This window comes from Thamnophis sirtalis, unplaced genomic scaffold, assembly GCF_051295495.1.
Source record: "Thamnophis sirtalis isolate CommonGarterSnake01/CBP01778 unplaced genomic scaffold, rThaSir2_p1.2 scaffold_6, whole genome shotgun sequence".
Lineage (NCBI taxonomy): Eukaryota > Metazoa > Chordata > Lepidosauria > Squamata > Natricidae > Thamnophis > Thamnophis sirtalis.
This window is the reverse complement of record NW_028261386.1, coordinates 56,489,319-56,509,176: the sequence shown is the minus strand read 5'-3', so window position 1 is coordinate 56,509,176 and position 19,858 is coordinate 56,489,319. Positions and strand designations below refer to the sequence as shown.

The following is a 19,858-nucleotide window of genomic DNA, read 5'->3' as shown; positions in this document are numbered from 1 at the left end:
AATGGTGTGCTCAAATTAAGTAGACTGGTGGAATAGAAATCAAATACTGTACATAAATAAATTCTGTGCCTTTGGAGAATAGGGTTTAAATGTTCATCATGAATGGGGAGAAAAAATAGTAGGTAAATTAGAATGAAATTTAAATGCCCGTTACTTGATTTTTTAGGAAACTTGGCATGATTTATCTCTTCCTCTTTTTCCTGTCTCCAGCCTCTGCACTGATTGACTGCCTCTAAATATATTGTTTGACTACAATTCTGAGGCAGAAGGTCACTGTTCTGAAGACTACGGTAGTTGTGCACATTCAGCCTAATTGAATCCTAAATTTTCCTAAGAGGAATTATTTAAACATCTGTTATACGATCAGTAGCAGAAAAGGCTAATGCAGTGGAGAGCTATTAATCGAGCTATAGTTTCCTGGTTACGGAAAATAATATTTCTGCTTTATTGGTCTAGTTCTGGTCACTGCATTTGAAGGAAGACACAGTAATTTATAATGAGTTCAGAGAAAGGTAAAACAGCCTAATGCTCCATCTTACGGTATCCATTTTATTGGTTCTCCCCTGAAGGTACATTGGGGGTGAAAATGGAGCTGGGATCAGTGGAGGAGTAGCCTCATTTGTGGCAATGTCTTTCATTGGTTTTATATTCAGAGGAGAGAAAAAGAATATAAGACAGGCTAGTCCCAATCACCTTTAGATGACAAATGGACCTATTACTAGGAATCATAGTTTAAAATTACACTCAACACTCACCTTTAACCACAGTATAACCCATAGCGTGGTTAAAGGTGGGTGCCTTCAATGTAATTTTAAAGGTGCAAGTTCATATTTCATGATTCAGCAAACAAAATCTGTATCCCTTAAATGACTGTCATTATTTTGCTTTACTCTTATTAAATGAAGATGTTCTATACATCCAATATACTCAAAGGCAGCTGTTACAAGTATTAAAATCGTGATAAAGTATCTTTCCTAGCAGTTTTAGGTTATAGATTCAAGAGGGGAAAAATGGAATATCAACATATTTTTCTTTTGCTTTAATTTTGACTTGTATTAGGCAATAGAATGTTCTAGTAGTTTTTATATTGAATAAAAGGGAATAATTGTTATTCAAATGACACACAGAAGCAAACTTTTGAGCACAATATTCTTGAACAATAACTATGCATAGAAGAAAAGTCGGTCCATAAGATTCAGGATTCCACACCTGAAAGGCAATTATAGAAATCTTGGGGTGGGGTAGGACACAACATTTGAAAACATAATTCAGTACATGATCCCCAAGTATGTTATTAAAAAATGCTAGCTTAGTTAACAATACTAAATTACAGTAAGGAAAAAAAGGTATTGCTATATCTGCAGTTCTCAGTGAGACACCACATACAATCTGAACCGTTCTCCACCTCCAAGTCTAATAAAGCATTCCAGTCCAAAATTATCTCATAAAAGTCTAAGGGAGTCCTTCTGTGTTAGATATAGAAACAGGGCTTGGAAGCGATGACATTTGAAAACCAATAAAACTCCAATAAAGTGCATTTATGGTTCCTATCACAAGGTTTTTGGCTTGTCTGTTCTTGATGTTCCAAGTTAGAGCTTGTTTCACTTTTTTGATATTACAATAATAATGAAGACACAGGTTGAATGCTATTCCTTGCAGAAGTCATTTTCTCTTTCTCCTATTCTCCCTCCCTCGTAAATACAGCTGCAATTTCATTTGTCCTAATGTTACAGTTACTTCTAATTTTAAAATGAGGCCTTGCTGCATAAATCAGAGTTTACTTGTCTCCCAATCCTGAAAAGAGAAGAAAAGACTATCAGGCATGAATCATATTATACACATTGATAGTTTAATTATCACAAATCTTTAGAGCTCATCTGAAATCTGGTCTTTTTTAGAATAGTATTACTGCCACCCAGAGAGTGATCTTAGAGACTGAAGGTTGATTATAAAGGGCTCCTTTAACATACAACTATGAAGATAAAATTATTTACTAACAACATAGTAATATTCCAGGACAGCAAATATATTAGAATGTAAAGTTACTCAAAAATGATAGTTAAAATTCCAGTTTATTTAGTTTTTTACAAAAGAGGAAATGCTACTGATGCAGTAGGATACTTCAAGAGAGCATAATCACATGACTATCTTCCTATTTTAATCACTGGTCTGCACATCTTTATATTTTAGAAAGCTACTAAGTGAGATTTGGTGTTCCTCAACTTTTTTTTGGGTCCATTTGTAGAAGACATTACTTCCACTAACCTATGCACCCCCAGACTGTGATATTAAAGAGGGAGGTAAAATTCAAGAGGAATAAAATCTGCAATGTAAAACAGGGTGAATCATGGAAGATTAGGTAAAAGTTATTCAAATGATAAAAATCTGAGCATTTAAGAAGTAGCTTGCCTGGGTACCTAGTGAGCTCTTCTGAGAATGGCTACCATAGCCAATAAAAATGATCTCTCTTACTACTGCCTGTTTATCTCAGATGGTGATACAACTGAGAAATGGACTGTAATGGAATGACTCAGGTAGTCAGATTCAACAGAGTGGAACTGGCACTGGCAGACAGATCGAAACTCAATTCAATCCCTCAGAAGTGTTACAGTAAATAGCATGAGAAAAAGATAAAACTATTACAAATAACAAGTGTAGTGCAATGGGCCAGAATAGAGATCTTCTATGCAGTTTGGAAGCAACCATCCAGGTAGGAATGGAATTTATAATAATTGCATATTTCAACATTAGTTTATTATGAAAAACACTATAGTTGATGCAATTTCATCTATGGTTGATGGATTGAAAGCTGCTAGAGGGCAATTAGATCTTTGAGCCAAAGTCGTCTTGCCACAACTGGAACTTCTAAAGGAAGAACCTCTTGAGTGGCTCTCCCATACAAATTTCTTTTCTTTTGGACCAGGGTTTTAAGCAGCTCTGTGCAGCTGAGTCTGTGATAATTCAGACCTTCTTAAGACTGCCTTGCACTTTCTTCAGACAGAAAAGGATAAAACTTCAAAAGTTTGACTGCCTGGTACTATATATTTGAAAATGGTGGTGTGCATCATCTTCATTCTGATCAAGCCATCTTCAGGGAATCGGCTTTGGGAGTTCGTGCTCATAGTCAGGATAGGTCAGCAGCCATGTATCACTCAGCTCCTCCTTTTCTATAAATAATAAAGTGGATTCTAAAATGAATGAAATCAGTTAAGTTTATGGAAGCAGATTCTTCTCTCCTACTGAAAAACTTTATGAATGGAATAGGGATCCTTTTCAACTATGTGGGTCAGGTATGCTCGAGCTGGCTTGTACTGATTTAAGAAAATCTATTGTTAAATTTTCTGGAATTTTGTGAGCTGGTTGAGGGCAGAGCAGAGCTGCTATGACTAGCATTATGCTGCTATCTCTATCTATCTATCTATCTATCTATCTATCTATCTATCTATCTATCTATCTATCTATCTATCTATCTCAGTGTTTTTCAACCACTGTGCCGCGGCACACTAGTGTGCCGTGACATAGTGTAAGGTGTGCCGTGGGAAAAACACTTTATATATAGTCAATATAGGCACAGAGTTAATTTTTTTTAACATTTTCTAATGGTGGTGTGCCTTGTGATTTTTTTCATGAAAAAAGTGTGCCTTTGCACAAAAAAGGTTGAAAAGCACTGATCTATCTATCTATCTGCATAATGGCAGCAATGAAACTGCCAGAGACAGTTGTTATACATTTACAAACAAACCACAGATCTGTGAGAAACTATTGTTAAGAAAATGAATTGCTGGAAATTGGGAGAAGATCAGCAGAAATTTGAATGATTTCTTTTTCTTTTAACTGTTGCCTTTTTCAAATTGTTCAGAAATGTTCCTTTGACTCTCTAAAGTAAGTTTTGGAGAGCACAAGTAGCTGCTAGAGAGAGGAGGGTATAGAAAAAAAAAGTCATTTATCTTCCTTAAAATACATTATTTAGAACACAAACTAGTGGTTCTTGATCTATTCTTTAACATTATTATAGTTTTTATTATTTCAATACTAAGTACTTCACTGTAAAAAATCTGTAATAATTGAAGCAACCCAGGGAATCCATAAGATTATGCTATTTTATATTAGCTATTTTTATAACGATATCACAGCAAATAATTTCTGTATACTGAACAGATTTTATAGTAAAATGTTGGAAAAGATCTTTGCAAACTAAAGTTCCTTGCTCAGATATTCCTTGAGGTTTTTAAGAAGAGATTTGGACATCCATTTGTCTGGAGTTTTATACAGGCTCCTGCTTGACCAAGCGGTTGGACTAGAAGACCTTCAAGATCCCTTCCAACTCTGTTATTCTGCAATACTGTAGTTCAGATTGTTCATGCTATGTAATTGCTGAAACTGACATTCGAACGGCCCTGCAAGTTTCTCTAATTATGTACTTTTCCTGTAAACATTTTTCTAATTATTTTACTATAAAAAAATTAGATAGGCACCTTTAAGGCCAAATCTACTTTTCTTGAAAACACGCATCTTTTCTTAAGCTAAAAATGGGGTAGCTTAAAAATCAAGAGAATTTGTAATTATTCCATGATCGTTGGGTAATAAACATTAATTCAACTGAAGAAAGAACTTAATAAGAAATTCATTAAACTGAGACATATGACACCTTAAGTCTAAGTGAGTAGATTATTTGCTCTGGATGGAGGAGGGTTTTGTAACCTCTCTATTTACACCCAACAATTATTGCTGATAACCAAAGAGATAGATTAAAACACTACTGTGGGATAATGCTAACACCATCTGTCAAGTCAGGTGCTACTGGCTTGATGAATAATGCTGTCATCAGCACTCAAGAGTCGATGGAAAGCTACGGCTTCAGTAATTAGACTGCTTTTAGATATTCAGTATAATTTGTTCCTGTCACTACAAACCTCTATTAAAAGTAATCTTTTACTCCTTTATTAATAGTTCCCTTTTTACCATTAGGTCTCTGTCTCTGATATTGAGTATGTTTCCTAACGTGCTACTTTTAATGTGCTACTTTTAATGATCAGAATGAAATGGTCTTTTTTGTCAACTAGGAACTAATTCATATTTGGAATGTGACAAATCTGGCAGACTTAATCCAGGATCAGGGATCTTTCTACACTTCACAGGTAATATAAGTTGCAACTAAATATATTGATGCCTATGCAGTTAGGTCCTACTTGTAATTACTTACTTACCTGTAGAGACAGGGACAGTCATAGGAACCAATTTATATTAAAATTCAATTCAGAATATAGATCTAAGAGACTGAAATAGCTTGTATGAACATACTGTTTGTAAGGCTATATAAAACTACATTCTATGTGTTGTTAAATTTGGTTAATTTGAATATGTTAACTTTCTATGATTTTTACTTATCATTTTCTCCATCTTTTAGGATATTATCCCAGCCTACTTTTGAGTCACTAGATTTGAGAAGTATCAATGGTTCACAATATGAATATGAATGTTAATTTCTTATTTCTTAAAACAAAATGGTTTTGTTGTATGGTCTAAGGCAGGGATGTCAGGGGGAGTTGTGGCCCTCTGACCTTGGGGGTCCTGGGTGGTCATAGCCAGGGTGGTTGTGGCCAGCTCAATGTCATTCATGCCTTTGGTGGCCGAAGCTCTCTGCCAGCAAAAATGGGCTCCCAAGCTCCGTTTCGGCTGCAATGGCCTTCTGCAACCCTATGCCAGAAAAAATGAAGCTCGAGACAGCCGCATGCAGCCCTCCCTAGCTCCGTTTTCATTGGCAGAGGTACTGCAGGCCAATCCTTCACTGTTTCCACCCCCCGGGCCTTGAGCTTGACATACAGTGTAGCAGAACATCCTGATGGAGCACCCAATTTTCTACTTTTCATTGATATTTGAAAAGATAGCTTGTCTGATAGAGCTTCTACCCACAAAAATAATTCCCAATATTTACTTGTCATTCTCCATATTAGCATTCTCAGATTCTATCAAATTGGCTAAAGAGAATATTATTGTTTGCTTATTAATTCAATATTCTACAATATATTAATGTCTATAGAGGCATTGTCAGGGATGCAAGAGATTAAAATATTCCTTTGCTCTCTGGTTTCAAGAATATTTTAAATTATTTTCACAATATGAAAGCAGCTTTTCATACATTTCAGCCAACTAGTCAACTTCCAACTAGTCAGAAGACATGATGCAACCCCCCCCCCCCCCCAGTTTTCACAATACATGGGCAGACTCAACCATAGTTTCAGTTGGAAACCTTTAAGCATTCTAGAATAGACCAAACTAAATCCCCAAATCCCAGGGAATTCCTGGAAGCTTAGCATTCAGACAAATCAGCCATCAACATAGATATAAACCACATTTACACACCATTCAAAAGAGACAATAAAAAAACTTCCTCTGAGGAAGTAAATTCTGAATTTAGTAGACCGCATTGGGTCATTCTCTTCTACTAGTTATTGGTTAGACAAATTTCACACTATGTTTTTTTCTCTGTAAAATGATTTCTACACCAACTCCTCTGAAGTGACCTTGAATCACTCTGGTAACTGTATACCTTCAATACTTCAAATCTATCTAATTTCATCTTGATTTCCCACTCACTGTTTTCCTGCTTTTCGATTCCACTACAACATATTTCTTACAAACCTTTTAGCTGATGGGTATCAAACTCAATTGCATCATGTGACATATCCCATTTTTCCTTTGCGGAGCTAGGTGGGTGTGGCCTGTGCATGATGCATCCAGCCTGCAAGCCGCCAGTTTGACACCCTTACTTAGCCCCTTTCAATTTATCCCACCTGTGAAAGACTCTTTGTGAAAGACCTTATTTAGTTTTCTTTCAGCTCCTTTCAGGTTCACAAGTAAAATCTAAGGCATAACATAATACAGTGGCAGAGGAAATTTGCTTTTTTAATTACATCACATTATTTATAAATTATAAAAGGATATGTTGTTTTCGAAAGACTATACCATCTAAAAGCCAAAACAAATATGTTGAGAGAGAAAAGAGGGGGGAAAACACTGTAAATGATAATATGTAATAATTTCAATGTAATTCTCTAATTTTTATAAATCTTGATAACACTGAATTTTTAAAGCTTATTATCCATATAATTGGTCAACTAACAATTTGAATAAGAATTACCTTTTTTATGTAAGAGGTTCTTTCTAGCTCTAATGAAAGCTATAATATCAGCATCAGTTTGACGATCTCCTGTGAAAGGGATGGTAGAGCTTGGATCTTGTGAAATCCTGAAATAACCAAGTGGATTTTCAGTTGTCTTTGCTATTCCAGATTGAGTTGGATATTGAATTTCCTTATGCAGAATATATGTTTCACCTATCTGAATTCTGCTTTATTCTGCTTTATTTTATCTGGCTTAAGATAGAACTCATTGACAGTTTCCACTGAAATGAAGGAGGTTACCTCCCCCCACCGCTTTGGAATATGGGTATAGATGCCGGGAGCTCCTTAAAAAAGATGTATGCTCTTCCATATCTTCTTCCTACTGTCCTCCTATACTCCTAAATACTTTTATGAATTCAAATGTGAAGCACTGATGTTGCAATCAGCAGTGCCTGGATGACTACGAGCTCTCTTGTCTTTTGTTGCGATAATCAGTTTTAAAGAAGGAATTTACATTTAATCATTTTCCATGTAATTAGAAGCTCCAGCTGACTGCATATAGTTTTCCCAATTTAGATCATCTGGCCAATTTATAAACATCTGGATATAGATGTGACAACAACAAGGGTAGCATGCACAGCCCCATTCTCGTGACAAAGGCAGCTTCAGTGAATATTCTAGAATCTAGATTCTCAAAAGGTGTAACTACCTCATACCTCATTTGGGAATTTGAGTTGCTGAGTCTGCTCACACTGCTCTGCACAGTTGACTGTTCATTGGAGCTGGCTCTACTGTTATTTGGAACCCTGGGAAGAGAAAGAACTGAATTCATTTCAGGTGGCTGCAACAAAACCATATTTTACAAATGGCATTTTCTACCCAATAATTCAATAAAAATTGAAAATAATATTTAATTTCATAAAGATTCCAATTCAAAAACTAGATTGGTGTGATACAGTAGGCAATATGATCACAAACTCTTCTTTTAAAGACTTAATAAATGAACACTGAGATGCATTAAATTCTGTAGCATTTTTTGTTTTTGTAATGCTGTAAAGGAAAAATAAGGATGTTTTCTTTATGTATCTGAACAATAGTTATTCTGCTGAAAGCCTACTTATCCATCTTGCTGTTATTAAATTATAATGTAAATTGTGTGAACATTCCATTCTGCAACCATATATCTAGAGAAAACATAATTTGCTTTCATGAGATTCTACACTGTTCTTACTGTAATTTACACTTTAAAACTATATAATAATTGTTAGTCTAACCATAGAGCTTTTATTATGCAAACAATTTCAAACTCTGCTCAATTACTATTTTAATTCATGAGGAAGATATATGAAGACAGCGAAAACTTAAATATTTTGACAGCTGAAGACATCAAATTAGTTTTGTCATCTAAGTGCATTTCTTAAAGAGACTTCATCAGGACATTTAGCATTGTTTTAAATAATAATTCAGTCTGAATATTTAGTCCCCCTTTTTTAACACTACAATGAATTCTAATTCAGTTTAGAAGAACTCAGAATAAAGTAGTAGTGGGATTCTTTCATTGAAGTTAGCAGCATTTCATCTGTACAGTCTGTGATCTGCCATAGAAAAAGTCAAAATATGGAAGCAAGACAACGTTCCTTCTTTCCCCATCTTCCAAGCTGCAGAAAGTGTTGGTATCATTTTCTGATGATTCCACTATTGTGATGATGTAGCTGTGTTCACAAAATAGTTGTTGGAGATTTACAGTCGTTCTAGGATTGCAAAGCAGCTTCAGTGACTTTTTGAATTTGTTGCTCCTCTCAAACGCAAATGTTTGCTTTGGCAATGCGTCCCCCAGTAGGGGCCTCAGGGGCTGCTTTAATGAACAACCTGCATGCAGGATTAGCAGTACATTCAGCTATGTCTGCTATTGAAGAAACAGTTGCAGCAGATGGTGACTGCCCAAGACCACAACTTTTTTCATCATGCATTCCATGTTCTGGACATGGTTTCTGAAAAGTATTTTCATAATGTTGATTGACAGAAAAGAATATTTTCATGAAGGTAATTGAATGCAGTAAGATTTGAAAGTTGCTACCACACCATAGTTCATAAGCTACATCAGCAAAGTAGTATTGGAAAGCAAGAGGATATTCTTTATGTTCAGTAACATCTTGCTGTCTTCAGTAAGAAGTTGATAGGCTGATTATTTTTTCTTTCACATGATAGGGTAGGGTAGGGTAGGGTAAGATAGGATAGGATAGGATAGGATAGGAAAAGACAGGATAGAAAACTGTATTTGGTCAAGTGGGGTGCAGAAGCTTTCAGTGTACATACAAAGCAACAGAATAATAATAATTGTCATAATAATAATACCAATGTGATGGGGGAGTAAAAAAGATAATAAGGATAAATGATAATATTACAGCTGTGTCTAATTGTTTTGACATGCAATACCCCATAGCGGCCTCCTGAGGGGAGGAGTTGAAACCGTTTATGTCCAGGATGCGAGGGTTCTGTAGATACCTTCTCAATCTTCCTTCTGACCAGGACAATATAGAGGTCTTCTTTGGAAGGCAAACTGATTGCAGTCACTCTTTCTACACTTTTAACTGTAGTCTGTACCTATCCTGTTTGGTTGCTGTACAAAACCAGGCAGTTATAGAACTACAAATAACAGATTTAATAATTTCTGTGTAGAACTGTTATCAACAGCTGCTGGGACAGTCTGAACTTTCTGAGTTGAGGCAGGAAGAACATTCTTTATTGTGCCTTTTTAATGATGGTTCTAATATCAACTAGCCATTTCAAGTCCTGAGAGATTACAGTATAGACTCCCAAATTTGAAGGACTCTACTACTGATATTGTGCTGTTAATTATAGTAAGAGGTGGTATAATAGGGCTCCTCCTAAAATCCACTCTCATCTCTACAGTTTTAAGCATATTTAACTCCAGATTGTTTTACTCTGAATATATCTAAGAAAGCTTTTTTTTGTTTCTTTTCTAGCATCTTTTACCAGTAGCAGCCCATCCTGAATTTCAGCTTTTTCAACATTATTTATATAAAACCAGATGATTCTTGCATATTCTTCCTTTATGATTTGGATTATTTTCCATTTCTGATATACCACAGAATCCTACATATACACAAATTGATTAAAATATGTTTTTTATGTCCAAGATATGCATTTGACTACATTAAAATTTAGTTGCTATAAAATGAAGATTTCCAGCCCCCAGTGTCCTGTTATTTACATTTCCTTAGTTAAGTTATTCCTAGTATTTAGTATGAAGTCAAGAACAGCTGATAGTTTATGCATTGCTCCATTCTCTGAAGGAGAAACTTGTTAGCAAAATATGCCGGGCATTTCCTGGAAGTATTATGGTTGCAAGGTAATTTAATTCTCCTATTACATTTACCTCATACGCATTTGAAAGCTACTTTATGCAATTCGAGTGTAAAAAGCAATCATCATGGCTGAGTGGCAATAGTAGATACCAATAACAGTACTTTTATTAATTCCTCCACCTATTTTAACTGCAATACTCTCTAAAGTATTGCCACAATAAATCATTTCAATTTCTAAGCAGCATACAAAAACCTCCTCACTGTTCACTATTGCTTCTGTACCTTTTAACAGATCTCACATATTTTTCTCCATGCCTGAAATCCAAATTCCTGTTTATATATGTCTCAGAAACAAAAGTGACAAAGCACTGTGGATGACTTTGGGGTTTAGCATTCAATATGTCCTTATTTTAAACATCAATTCAAAATGTAAATGTCTATTTTACGATTTAACCACTAGATGGCAAACTTGAGGCATTCTTATTTTTCTGTTCTGAAATTAAATTAATTCCTTTGATTTCCAAATAGTTAGTTTGACCAAAATAAATAAATAAATAAAGATGGAATGGAAAATACCATCTCAATCGTGTCAGAAGACCCAAGAAAGCATTTCTCCCTAACTGGAGAACAGGGTCAAAGACGTTTGACTCCACTAAAGCAAAGATTTCCTGCCTACAAAGCTGACAAAGCAGGAACAAGCTTTTAGCCAAGTGCTTCCCAAATTTGGGTACATTATCCAAAATTTGGTAAAAGTGCTTTTTTCTTTGGGTAATGACACACAAAACCATTACCCAGTCACAACAGGGACATTGAAACTGACCTAAAGTGTTTTACTTACATTGGGTAAAAAAGACTTTCTGATAGTTTGAAGTAATGAAAGAAAAAGTTTGGGAAGCATTGATTTAACCCCGCAATGCCTATAGGAGTCTCTTTTTAAAATGTATATAGTGCAAACCAGTGGTGGATTCCGCATCCCTGGTATGGTTGGAACGGGCCCGGCGTCGCCCACATGGACGCATGTGTCGCGCGCATGCATCGTACCTGCCTGCGATGCCTCTGCAAGCTTCCGTGATGCTCCAGCTGCTTGGTGGAGCGTCGCACAGGCACTGTACATGCCATGCACGTGTGCGGAAGCGCCAAAGGCTTAAAGGACAAATAAGGAGCTCGGGCGGCGGGTGGGCCGTCCGGAGCACCATACCGGAACAGTACCTGGTGCTTCCAGCAGGCTCCGGTACGCCTGTATTGGGGCGGACCGCCTGCAACCCATCACTGGTACAAACTCTATCATTAGTTTGTTAAGTGTATCATAAAAGTTGAATGGAAGAACCAGGCATGCATTTATATGGTAGAGATACACTGAGAACTTGAAACTCATCCTCACTTCTTGCTGCATGTCTGCTTTGTTTACTGCATGAGAACATCCCAGGTCAGTGGGATGAAAAACAAAAGTATGTTTCCTACAGATATTAAGTGACTTGCTTGAAAGATGTAAGATGCAATACAGTCCTTACTTAACAACCACAAATGGAACCAACAACTCTGTTGTTAAGGGATATGGCCATTGAGCGACACAACACATGTCTATGATGTACTTACAACCTTACTTCCTCTTCAATTGTTAAATATCACATGACTGTGACTTGCAATTTTACCTTTGAGACCGGAGAACGGAAGAATTATTGTGTGCAGCGGGAGTTATATCTTGTTAAAAGAGAGGACAAAAATAGCCAATCAGAGTGGATTTCAATTTCAAATATTGGGGTTAACCAGGGTTTGGAGTACTTCTTTTTCCCCATTTCCTTTCATACTCACAGTAGTCTGAATGAACAATGGAGAATGGAATATTAGGATACTGAAATCTTGTTAATATTCACCTGGTACAAGGGCTTATTGGACAATCAAGATGTGGAGATTTCTGTATGTCCTAAAATGATGGCTTTTGACCTGGTTAGAGTTAATTGTGTGCTGGAAGTAAGGTAACTACATTCAAATTGGATATCTGTGTTAAGCATGGAAGAAGACACTGAAACGGTTTTCTATGTAAATGAAGAAAGAATTTAATTTCTCAAAGTTTTTTTTTAAAAAACTTCATTAAGGACATTTCATTTTTACCTGATGAAAATTAGATTTGTCTTTTCTGGAAAGTAATTTATTTCAATTGCTTAGTCACAAAATGTAATTAGTTTTGTTTGCTATTTCTCAAACTGTAGAGGTACCCAGAGGTAGAAGGAAGCAGAGAGGAAGACAATTGGAAAGAAGAGAAGACAACCTGAAGCTATAATATATTTAAAAATTAGAACAGCCATATATCACAGCATACAGAGGATAGCCTTCTCTTTGAAATCCTGTCAAAGAACCTTCTTGATTTAAAAGCATAATTTATTTTGTAAGACAAGCCTATCTAATTCTAATTTAAAGATAATAAAAGATAAGAAATGGATGACTGTGAAATATTACACCGAGAGACTCAGGTTACTTGGCACAGAAATTTTTATCCATAATCGCAAGATAAATTACATAGTTTTCTGTAAACTACAGCATTCTATTTTAAGGAATTATCAAACTATGATATTTTATTTTTAGAATGCAACATACATTCAAACTTCCAATCATGTATCATAGAAAGCTAGGTTTGTCACTTTCCCCTTTTAGGTAAACCTCAACAATGAATATATTGTGACAAAGTAATATAAGAACAGGTTGTAAAAATGAAAAAGTGTGACCAATAATCTGATGTTTGTATAGTATTATATATCTCGAATCTAATGACCTACAACTATAGATAATATATAAAGCAGTATCAAGGGTGGTCTTGGCTGAAGGGTTGCTTAAATCGGCCTTTTTTCCTACTGACTTAAATCACTGATTTAAATTGCCCTGGCTTAATCAATTCACCTTGAAAGAAAGGAATACTCCATGAAGATATAATGGCAATTGGGAGAAAATGTAGTGGTTTAATATCAGCATTTGTGTTTCTTATTATTGCTATCCTTGAAATGGTCATTGGAGAACCACTGCTCAAATTAACATTGAGGCTTCAACATCTGATTTGTTGCTAATTGGACTTTTGTTCATGTATGTCTGCTGAAGGAATTAGTTCAGTGACAAATTTAATGACATTAAAAACTTTGAGCTGTGGTGAGAAAGCCAAGAAAACCACTTGTTGCTCCTTACCATTTTACTCATTATGTCTAGCCTGTTGGTTCTTCAGAGTTGAGAAACTGTGAAGTGAGCAAGGGTGTGTGTGTGTGTGTGTGTGTGTGTGTGTGTGTGTGTGTGTGTGTATGCAGATAGACTCTACAATCCAGGTATTGTAATACCTGGAGTTTAGGGCCATCTTGGTGCATCTTCCAAAAGGAGCTGTCTGTGGTGGCACAGTGCTTAGAATGCAGTATTGCAGGCTAATTCAGCTCACTGTCAAGGAGTTTGCTGCTGATGGGCTTAAAGTTGACTCAGACTTCTATCCCTCTAAGATTGGTAAAATGAGACCCAGACTGTTGGGGGCAATATGCTGACTCTGTAAACAGCATAGGGAGTGCTGTAAAGCACTATGAAGAGGTATACAGGTAGTCCTCAGTTTTCAGCCACAATTGAGCCCAGAATTTATGTTGCTAAGTGAGAAATTTGTTAAGTGAGTTTTGTCCCATTTTACAACTTTTCTTGCCACATTTGTTAAATGAATCACTGTAGCTGTTAGTAACCCAGATGTTAAGTGAATCTGGATTCCCCATTGACTTTGCTTGTCAGAAGATCACAAAAGGTGATCACAGGACCTTGGGACACAGCAGCGGTCAAAAATAGGAACCAGTTGCCAAGCAACTGAATTTTGATCATGTGACCATGAGATGCTGCAAAGGTGGTAGCTATGAAAAACAGTCATGTTACTTTTTTCAGTGCCATTGTAACTTTGAACAGTCACTAAATGAACTGTTGTAAGTCGAGAATTATTGGTATAAGTCTAAGTGCTATTGCTATTGCTACCTGAGGAAAACTGGTAGCATAGCTGGCCAGTGTGTGCTAGTCATGGTACTTCATTTTCAGAGTTGATCATAAAAATAGAACAGGTGCAGCTCTGCTTTATTGCCCTGATGCTCTGGTCTGAGAATTCAAAGCAATAAGCTCCAAGTTCCTAACAAGGAACACATTGACTGCTTTTTATTGGAGAGACTGATATAATCCCTCTGATGGTGAGTCAGATGCATCATGGATAAGATCGGCCCAATATATTTACCTTTTCTTGACCATCATATAAAGGGCAAATTTTTGGGTTTGAATATCAGTGGGCTTCACTGGGAGATCTGAAAGAAGCCCTGAAAACAATGCATCATCAGACATAAAAATACATTCATACCAGAGGTGGGTTCCTACCAATTCAGCCCGGTTTGGACGAACCAGTAGTGGTATGGCAGCCTGGGTTGCTGGAACCGGCAGTGACCCAGGCCTGCCATGCCCTTAAACTAGTTCTCCGGTTGGCACTGTCGGCGCCACCATCTTATATTTAAGTTCTGCACATGCACAGAACAATTTTAATTGAACAGTGCATGTGTGCGCAAAGTGCGCACATGAGCGAAACAGCAGTAAAGCCATCCAGAACCCACTCCTGATTCATGCTGACAGATTGGCCCTAAAACACCAAATTTACTTTTCAATTACATACCTAGATATTTCTACTGGATTTTACTCATACGAATGTAGACTTAGCTTTCAACAGTTAGGAAGATTTTTAAAATATAAGGGAAAGATAATTTTAAAAATCTATAGTGACTATAATCCTTGAGTACCATTATTATTGTCAGATGCCAACACCTGTGTACACATCAAATTAAATACTACAAATACTACAGTATGTACATTTCAGAATATTTAAAAGTGTCACCATTTGCTTATATATCATAGTTTGTAATAGGCACTGAAGCATCTTCTATATCTCTGAAAAGAGATTAAGTATAAGTGTTTACAGACTAAATTATCATAAAAAGTTACGTTATCCTTGTTTCAGTGGTAGAGGTATATTCATATGGCTTTTACATCAGGCCTACTTTTATATTTTCTTCTGATATCTAAATTCCTTCAACTAAATATTGAATGACAGTAACTGTTACATACCATATGCTTCGTGTAAATTTTTACTATTATAATTTATTTGACAGATAGAAAATTATCATTAAATCCTGTTCTTTGAGTAAGTTTGCTTCTGGATGGATTTAGTAACAAAGAGCTTTTTGTGTTTTAGTCCAAGGATTTGAAGAAAAATAAAAAGCCCAAAGATCTCATCATATGTAACTATGAGAATGAATAAATAAGTTCACTGTGTCACTGAGATTCAACGGACTCTTTAGGAAGTGGGTGTTTTGTTATTTTATATCCTTAAATGTAGGAAACCAGAAACCTTGCTATGAATTGTTAATGCCTCAAACAGGCTTCAAGAGGTTTAGAATAAATTTTCAACACAGTGGGATATAAGTTGCTGTTCTCTATCACAATGTCAAGAGCTCCATTACAAATTCTTTGCTTGTCTCATTGAGAACATAACTGCAAAAATGGGCACGAGGCATAACACAGAATAATACAAAAATGCTTGAAATATCTGAAAACGTTCATAGAAAACTTAAAAAGGTCATTACAAGTGTAACAACATGGATATCATATGTCTGCAAATAAAAACAGAACTCCAAGTCTGCCTCTCTCAAAATCTCCCATTTGATTCATGGTCCTGGATTCTTATCTTCAACATGCATCATAAGCATAACCTCTAAGGGACATAGCAGCCAAAAATGAGGACTAAAATCAACAACAAAAATACCTAGCCATGAATGCATTTGCCAAAGTAAGTGTTGCTTGCTCCATATATTTAAACTAGAGTCATAAAAATATGTATGTCAATTAGTACCTAATCTCTAGACATTCCATACAATTATAATATCAAAAAAGTCACTTGAACTGGTTCAAGACTGGGATGAAGTCCATAAAATATATTGATCTACATACTTTAACAGCAGTAATCACTACTGTATCACTTAGTGATTACTTAATCACTAAAAACAGTTTTTGATTTTTCTTGTTTACATAGATGCTCCCAGTATATGATGAACTCCTTCATTAAGGATTTACTGTAAATATGTAGAAGGGGACACTTTTTGCTTTATATGCACATGCACTTCTTAGAAGGCTGTATTATACTTCCTGAGAATTATTTTGGAAGAATTTACTTTAAGATTGTGCTAATTAGAAACATTTAATGCAAATAAAATTATACTTTTTTTTTTACTATGACCAAATATAAAAGTAAATGTAGCACAAATGATCTTGATTATTATTATTATTATCTTTAAAAAAATGAAGGAGTGGAAAGATGATGTAACAGTCACTGAAAAATTGACATTAGGAAACTTACAGACCAGCTTATGTTGACATTATTTATTAAGGCCTACAAAATTAATTGATAATATGTTTCAATTGTACCAGAGGTGGGTTGCTCCTGGTTTGGGCCGGTTCGGCCGAACCAGTAGTAGTGGTGGGTGGGAGGCTCTGCCCTCCTGCTTCTGTGCATGTACAGAAGCATTGCACATGCATGAGCACAAGCAAACTGGTAGTAAATTGATTAAGAATCCACCATTGAATTGTGCAATTCAGAGCTCTAGGAGTTTTACAAATTATGTTTATAATCCTCAGATAACAGCATGTAACATCAAAACCACAGAATACCAGAATGTATTTATTAATATGCTGAGCACCGTGCATCACAAAAACTGAGAAAGCTGATACAAAAGTAAGAGAAAGAATGGTAGCACTGCTGCAGAAAATGTGGTCAGAAATAACATTCAGCAATGGCTAACAGCCACTAACCACTGAGTATTGATTGGATAGTGCTAACTACTATATTTCAGTTTCCAAAAAACAATAGTTTCTCCCTTCCTTTCTCCCATCGCTTACACTAAAGCCACTTTACATATATGAAATGGACAATTTAAATACTTGTGGGTGTTTTATAGACTACTCAAAAACTTCAGTTCGTTCAAACTGCAACAGCCCAGGCATTACTTTATATCTGAGCTGCAGGCCCTACATTGGCTTACCATAAGCTCTATGTGCAATGTAGAGAACTGGTTTTGGGGTAGAAGCCCTGTATGGTATAGCACACTTAAAAGTATCTTCAAGACAGCCTTCTACATGGAAAAATGGTTGACCTAATAAGATTTGGGGAAAATTGCTTCTATTTCCCTATTACCATGAAGTCGAGAAAACTGAAGCTAGATGGAAGTCTTTATGATGATTCCTATATTATGAAACAACCTTTCCCAAAAAACTACATTAGCCCTAACAGTTTTTGACTTATGGAAGCAAGTGAAGCAGAGGTCTTCTTTTTAATTAGCTGAAAGAATGTTATAGGAATGTTTCCATTGTTTCAAATAGATTGGTTTTAATTTTTCTTTAAAATCTGTCATAATTAATCTGTGGACAGTTTATTAAATTCATAATATTTTCATATATGGATTAGGTTCATATGATTGTGGCAGCTTAGAAATCTAATAAATACATAAAATGAAATCCTTATTTATAAGTTCATAAAATATGGGCCAGACCTTACTGCTGTTAGGTATATTTACAGCTGAATCTTCAACAAACTGAACATACCACACAAGCCTTGAGTGGCCTCTTGTCATAAATCCTATGCTCATTTTAAAATTATTTGGACAAAAATCTTAAAGGAAATATTTACCAGATTGCAACTATAAATAACAAATTGTTACGAAATAGAAGGGAGAATATAATTTTGAAATTATGATGACAAGTTGAAACACTATCCTGAAACCAATGACATGAAATTCAAAGGTAAATATAATCTACTTCAATAATATACAAAACAAAACAATCTAAGAAGGACTAGAAGGAAGACAAGTTTGATAGCAGGCAACGTACAGATATAAGATAATTGAATATGAACTTTTAATGCATATAGCTGATAATGAAGTGAATCATTATTCTGGACTAATAGAAAAATAATATCCAGATTGTAAGAGGTAATAATTTCAATCTATTCTATGTCAGGCCACATATAAAGTACTGGAACAGGAGATATTTCAGAAGAGGAAACATCAGGTTACATCTTATACTGCAGACATCTTCAAGCTCTATGATTCTACTCTTATTGAATTCACAACATGGATTCATTGTATGGAACACTTATATACTTGAGTCACAAAATGGCCATATAAAATTGATATATCATTTTACCTATTCTGTTCACTCAGAAAAGCAGAAATATCAGAAGACATACATGCAGAAAGATAACCAACTTACCTGAGAGTACCTGGATATAGCTGATTTTCAAAAAACAAGGGAAGAGTCTTTAGAACACTGGTTGAATTCTGCAAAAGTGAAGTTTCTTCTTGGCTCTAAGGAAACCATAGGATAAGGAATGAACCACAGGCTAGCTCTCATGTCATTAATGTTGAAATCTAAATATCGACATCCTTACTTTGAACTCTAACTTTCCACACAATTTTATGCATATTATGTCTCTCGTTATATTACTATATCTTGATGCACTGAAATGGCAAACTCAAGCTTCAAACTTTCTCATAGTTTGGTTGATTAGATGATTAGTCACTTAGAGGCCTAGAATTTTACACAGTTTAAGATCTGGGAAGTTAGAATGCTTTATTAGAAGAAGTGGAATGATTACTGCCTTTGTGTCAAGTTAAGGAAACAGAGTCTGCATTCAATGCTTTATCAAACTCAGATATCCCAATCTTGTTTTCAGCTGACAAATGTAAAAGTTATTCTGAAAGTGAAAATAAAGACATCTACCTGCAAGCTTTTTGTTTCCTCAGACCACCAAGCTTCAAAATCTTTTTGCAACTTCACTTTTGCTTTTTCCATGAGGAGCTGCAAGTGTTCAATCTCTATCTTCAGCCCCTTCAAGTGAGTAAACATTGTTTTATAACTGCAAAATGGAAAAGAAAATGTTATTACGGAAGATGCAACAAATCTGTTGCAACTAAAAAGCTGTAATGTAGAACTGAACTGGATATCTCTCACCATTTGCTACCTGGTCACACATTGCAAGTTAGGAAATTGATTTATTCCTTGTTGGGTATTTCTCTCTTGTTTATTCTTTATTTGTAAAAAAATATATAAAGTCTGCTAAACTTATCATGTAGGATATGAATAGAAAACTCTTTCCCCAAATATTAGCAACTTACTTGTCTGTGAAAGAAATGCCCATCAAAGTGGCCAAATTCTCACTGAATAAATGAATAAATGTTTATGAATTAGAGCCTTTTGATAAGCTCTCCAAGTCTATTCTCAGAAATTGTCCCTAAATCTGGAGAAGGGCTCTGAGAACTCAAGCTTATTCCGTTGTATAGAACAGGTTGCCTGACTGTGATCTTCTCTATAGTTC

General features: G+C 35.6%; 1 protein-coding gene across 2 annotated transcripts in view; it reads right to left on the bottom strand.

Annotated features, from left to right (window-relative positions):
- Nucleotides 1–1,024: 1,024 nt before the first annotated feature.
- Nucleotides 1,025–19,858, bottom strand: part of KIF6 (kinesin family member 6) — a 119,542-nt gene continuing 100,708 nt past the window's right edge. For both annotated transcript variants that reach the window (XM_087717912.1, XM_087717913.1), the window contains exons 18-22: nt 19,264–19,399; nt 18,754–18,848; nt 7,840–7,929; nt 7,142–7,248; nt 1,025–1,794 (exon numbers count right to left, since the gene is read on the bottom strand). In XM_087717912.1, the coding sequence (XP_087574038.1) occupies nt 1,778–1,794; nt 7,142–7,248; nt 7,840–7,929; nt 18,754–18,848; nt 19,264–19,399 (445 nt within the window). In that variant the 3' untranslated portion in view covers nt 1,025–1,777. The remainder of the gene's footprint in view (nt 1,795–7,141; nt 7,249–7,839; nt 7,930–18,753; nt 18,849–19,263; nt 19,400–19,858) is intronic.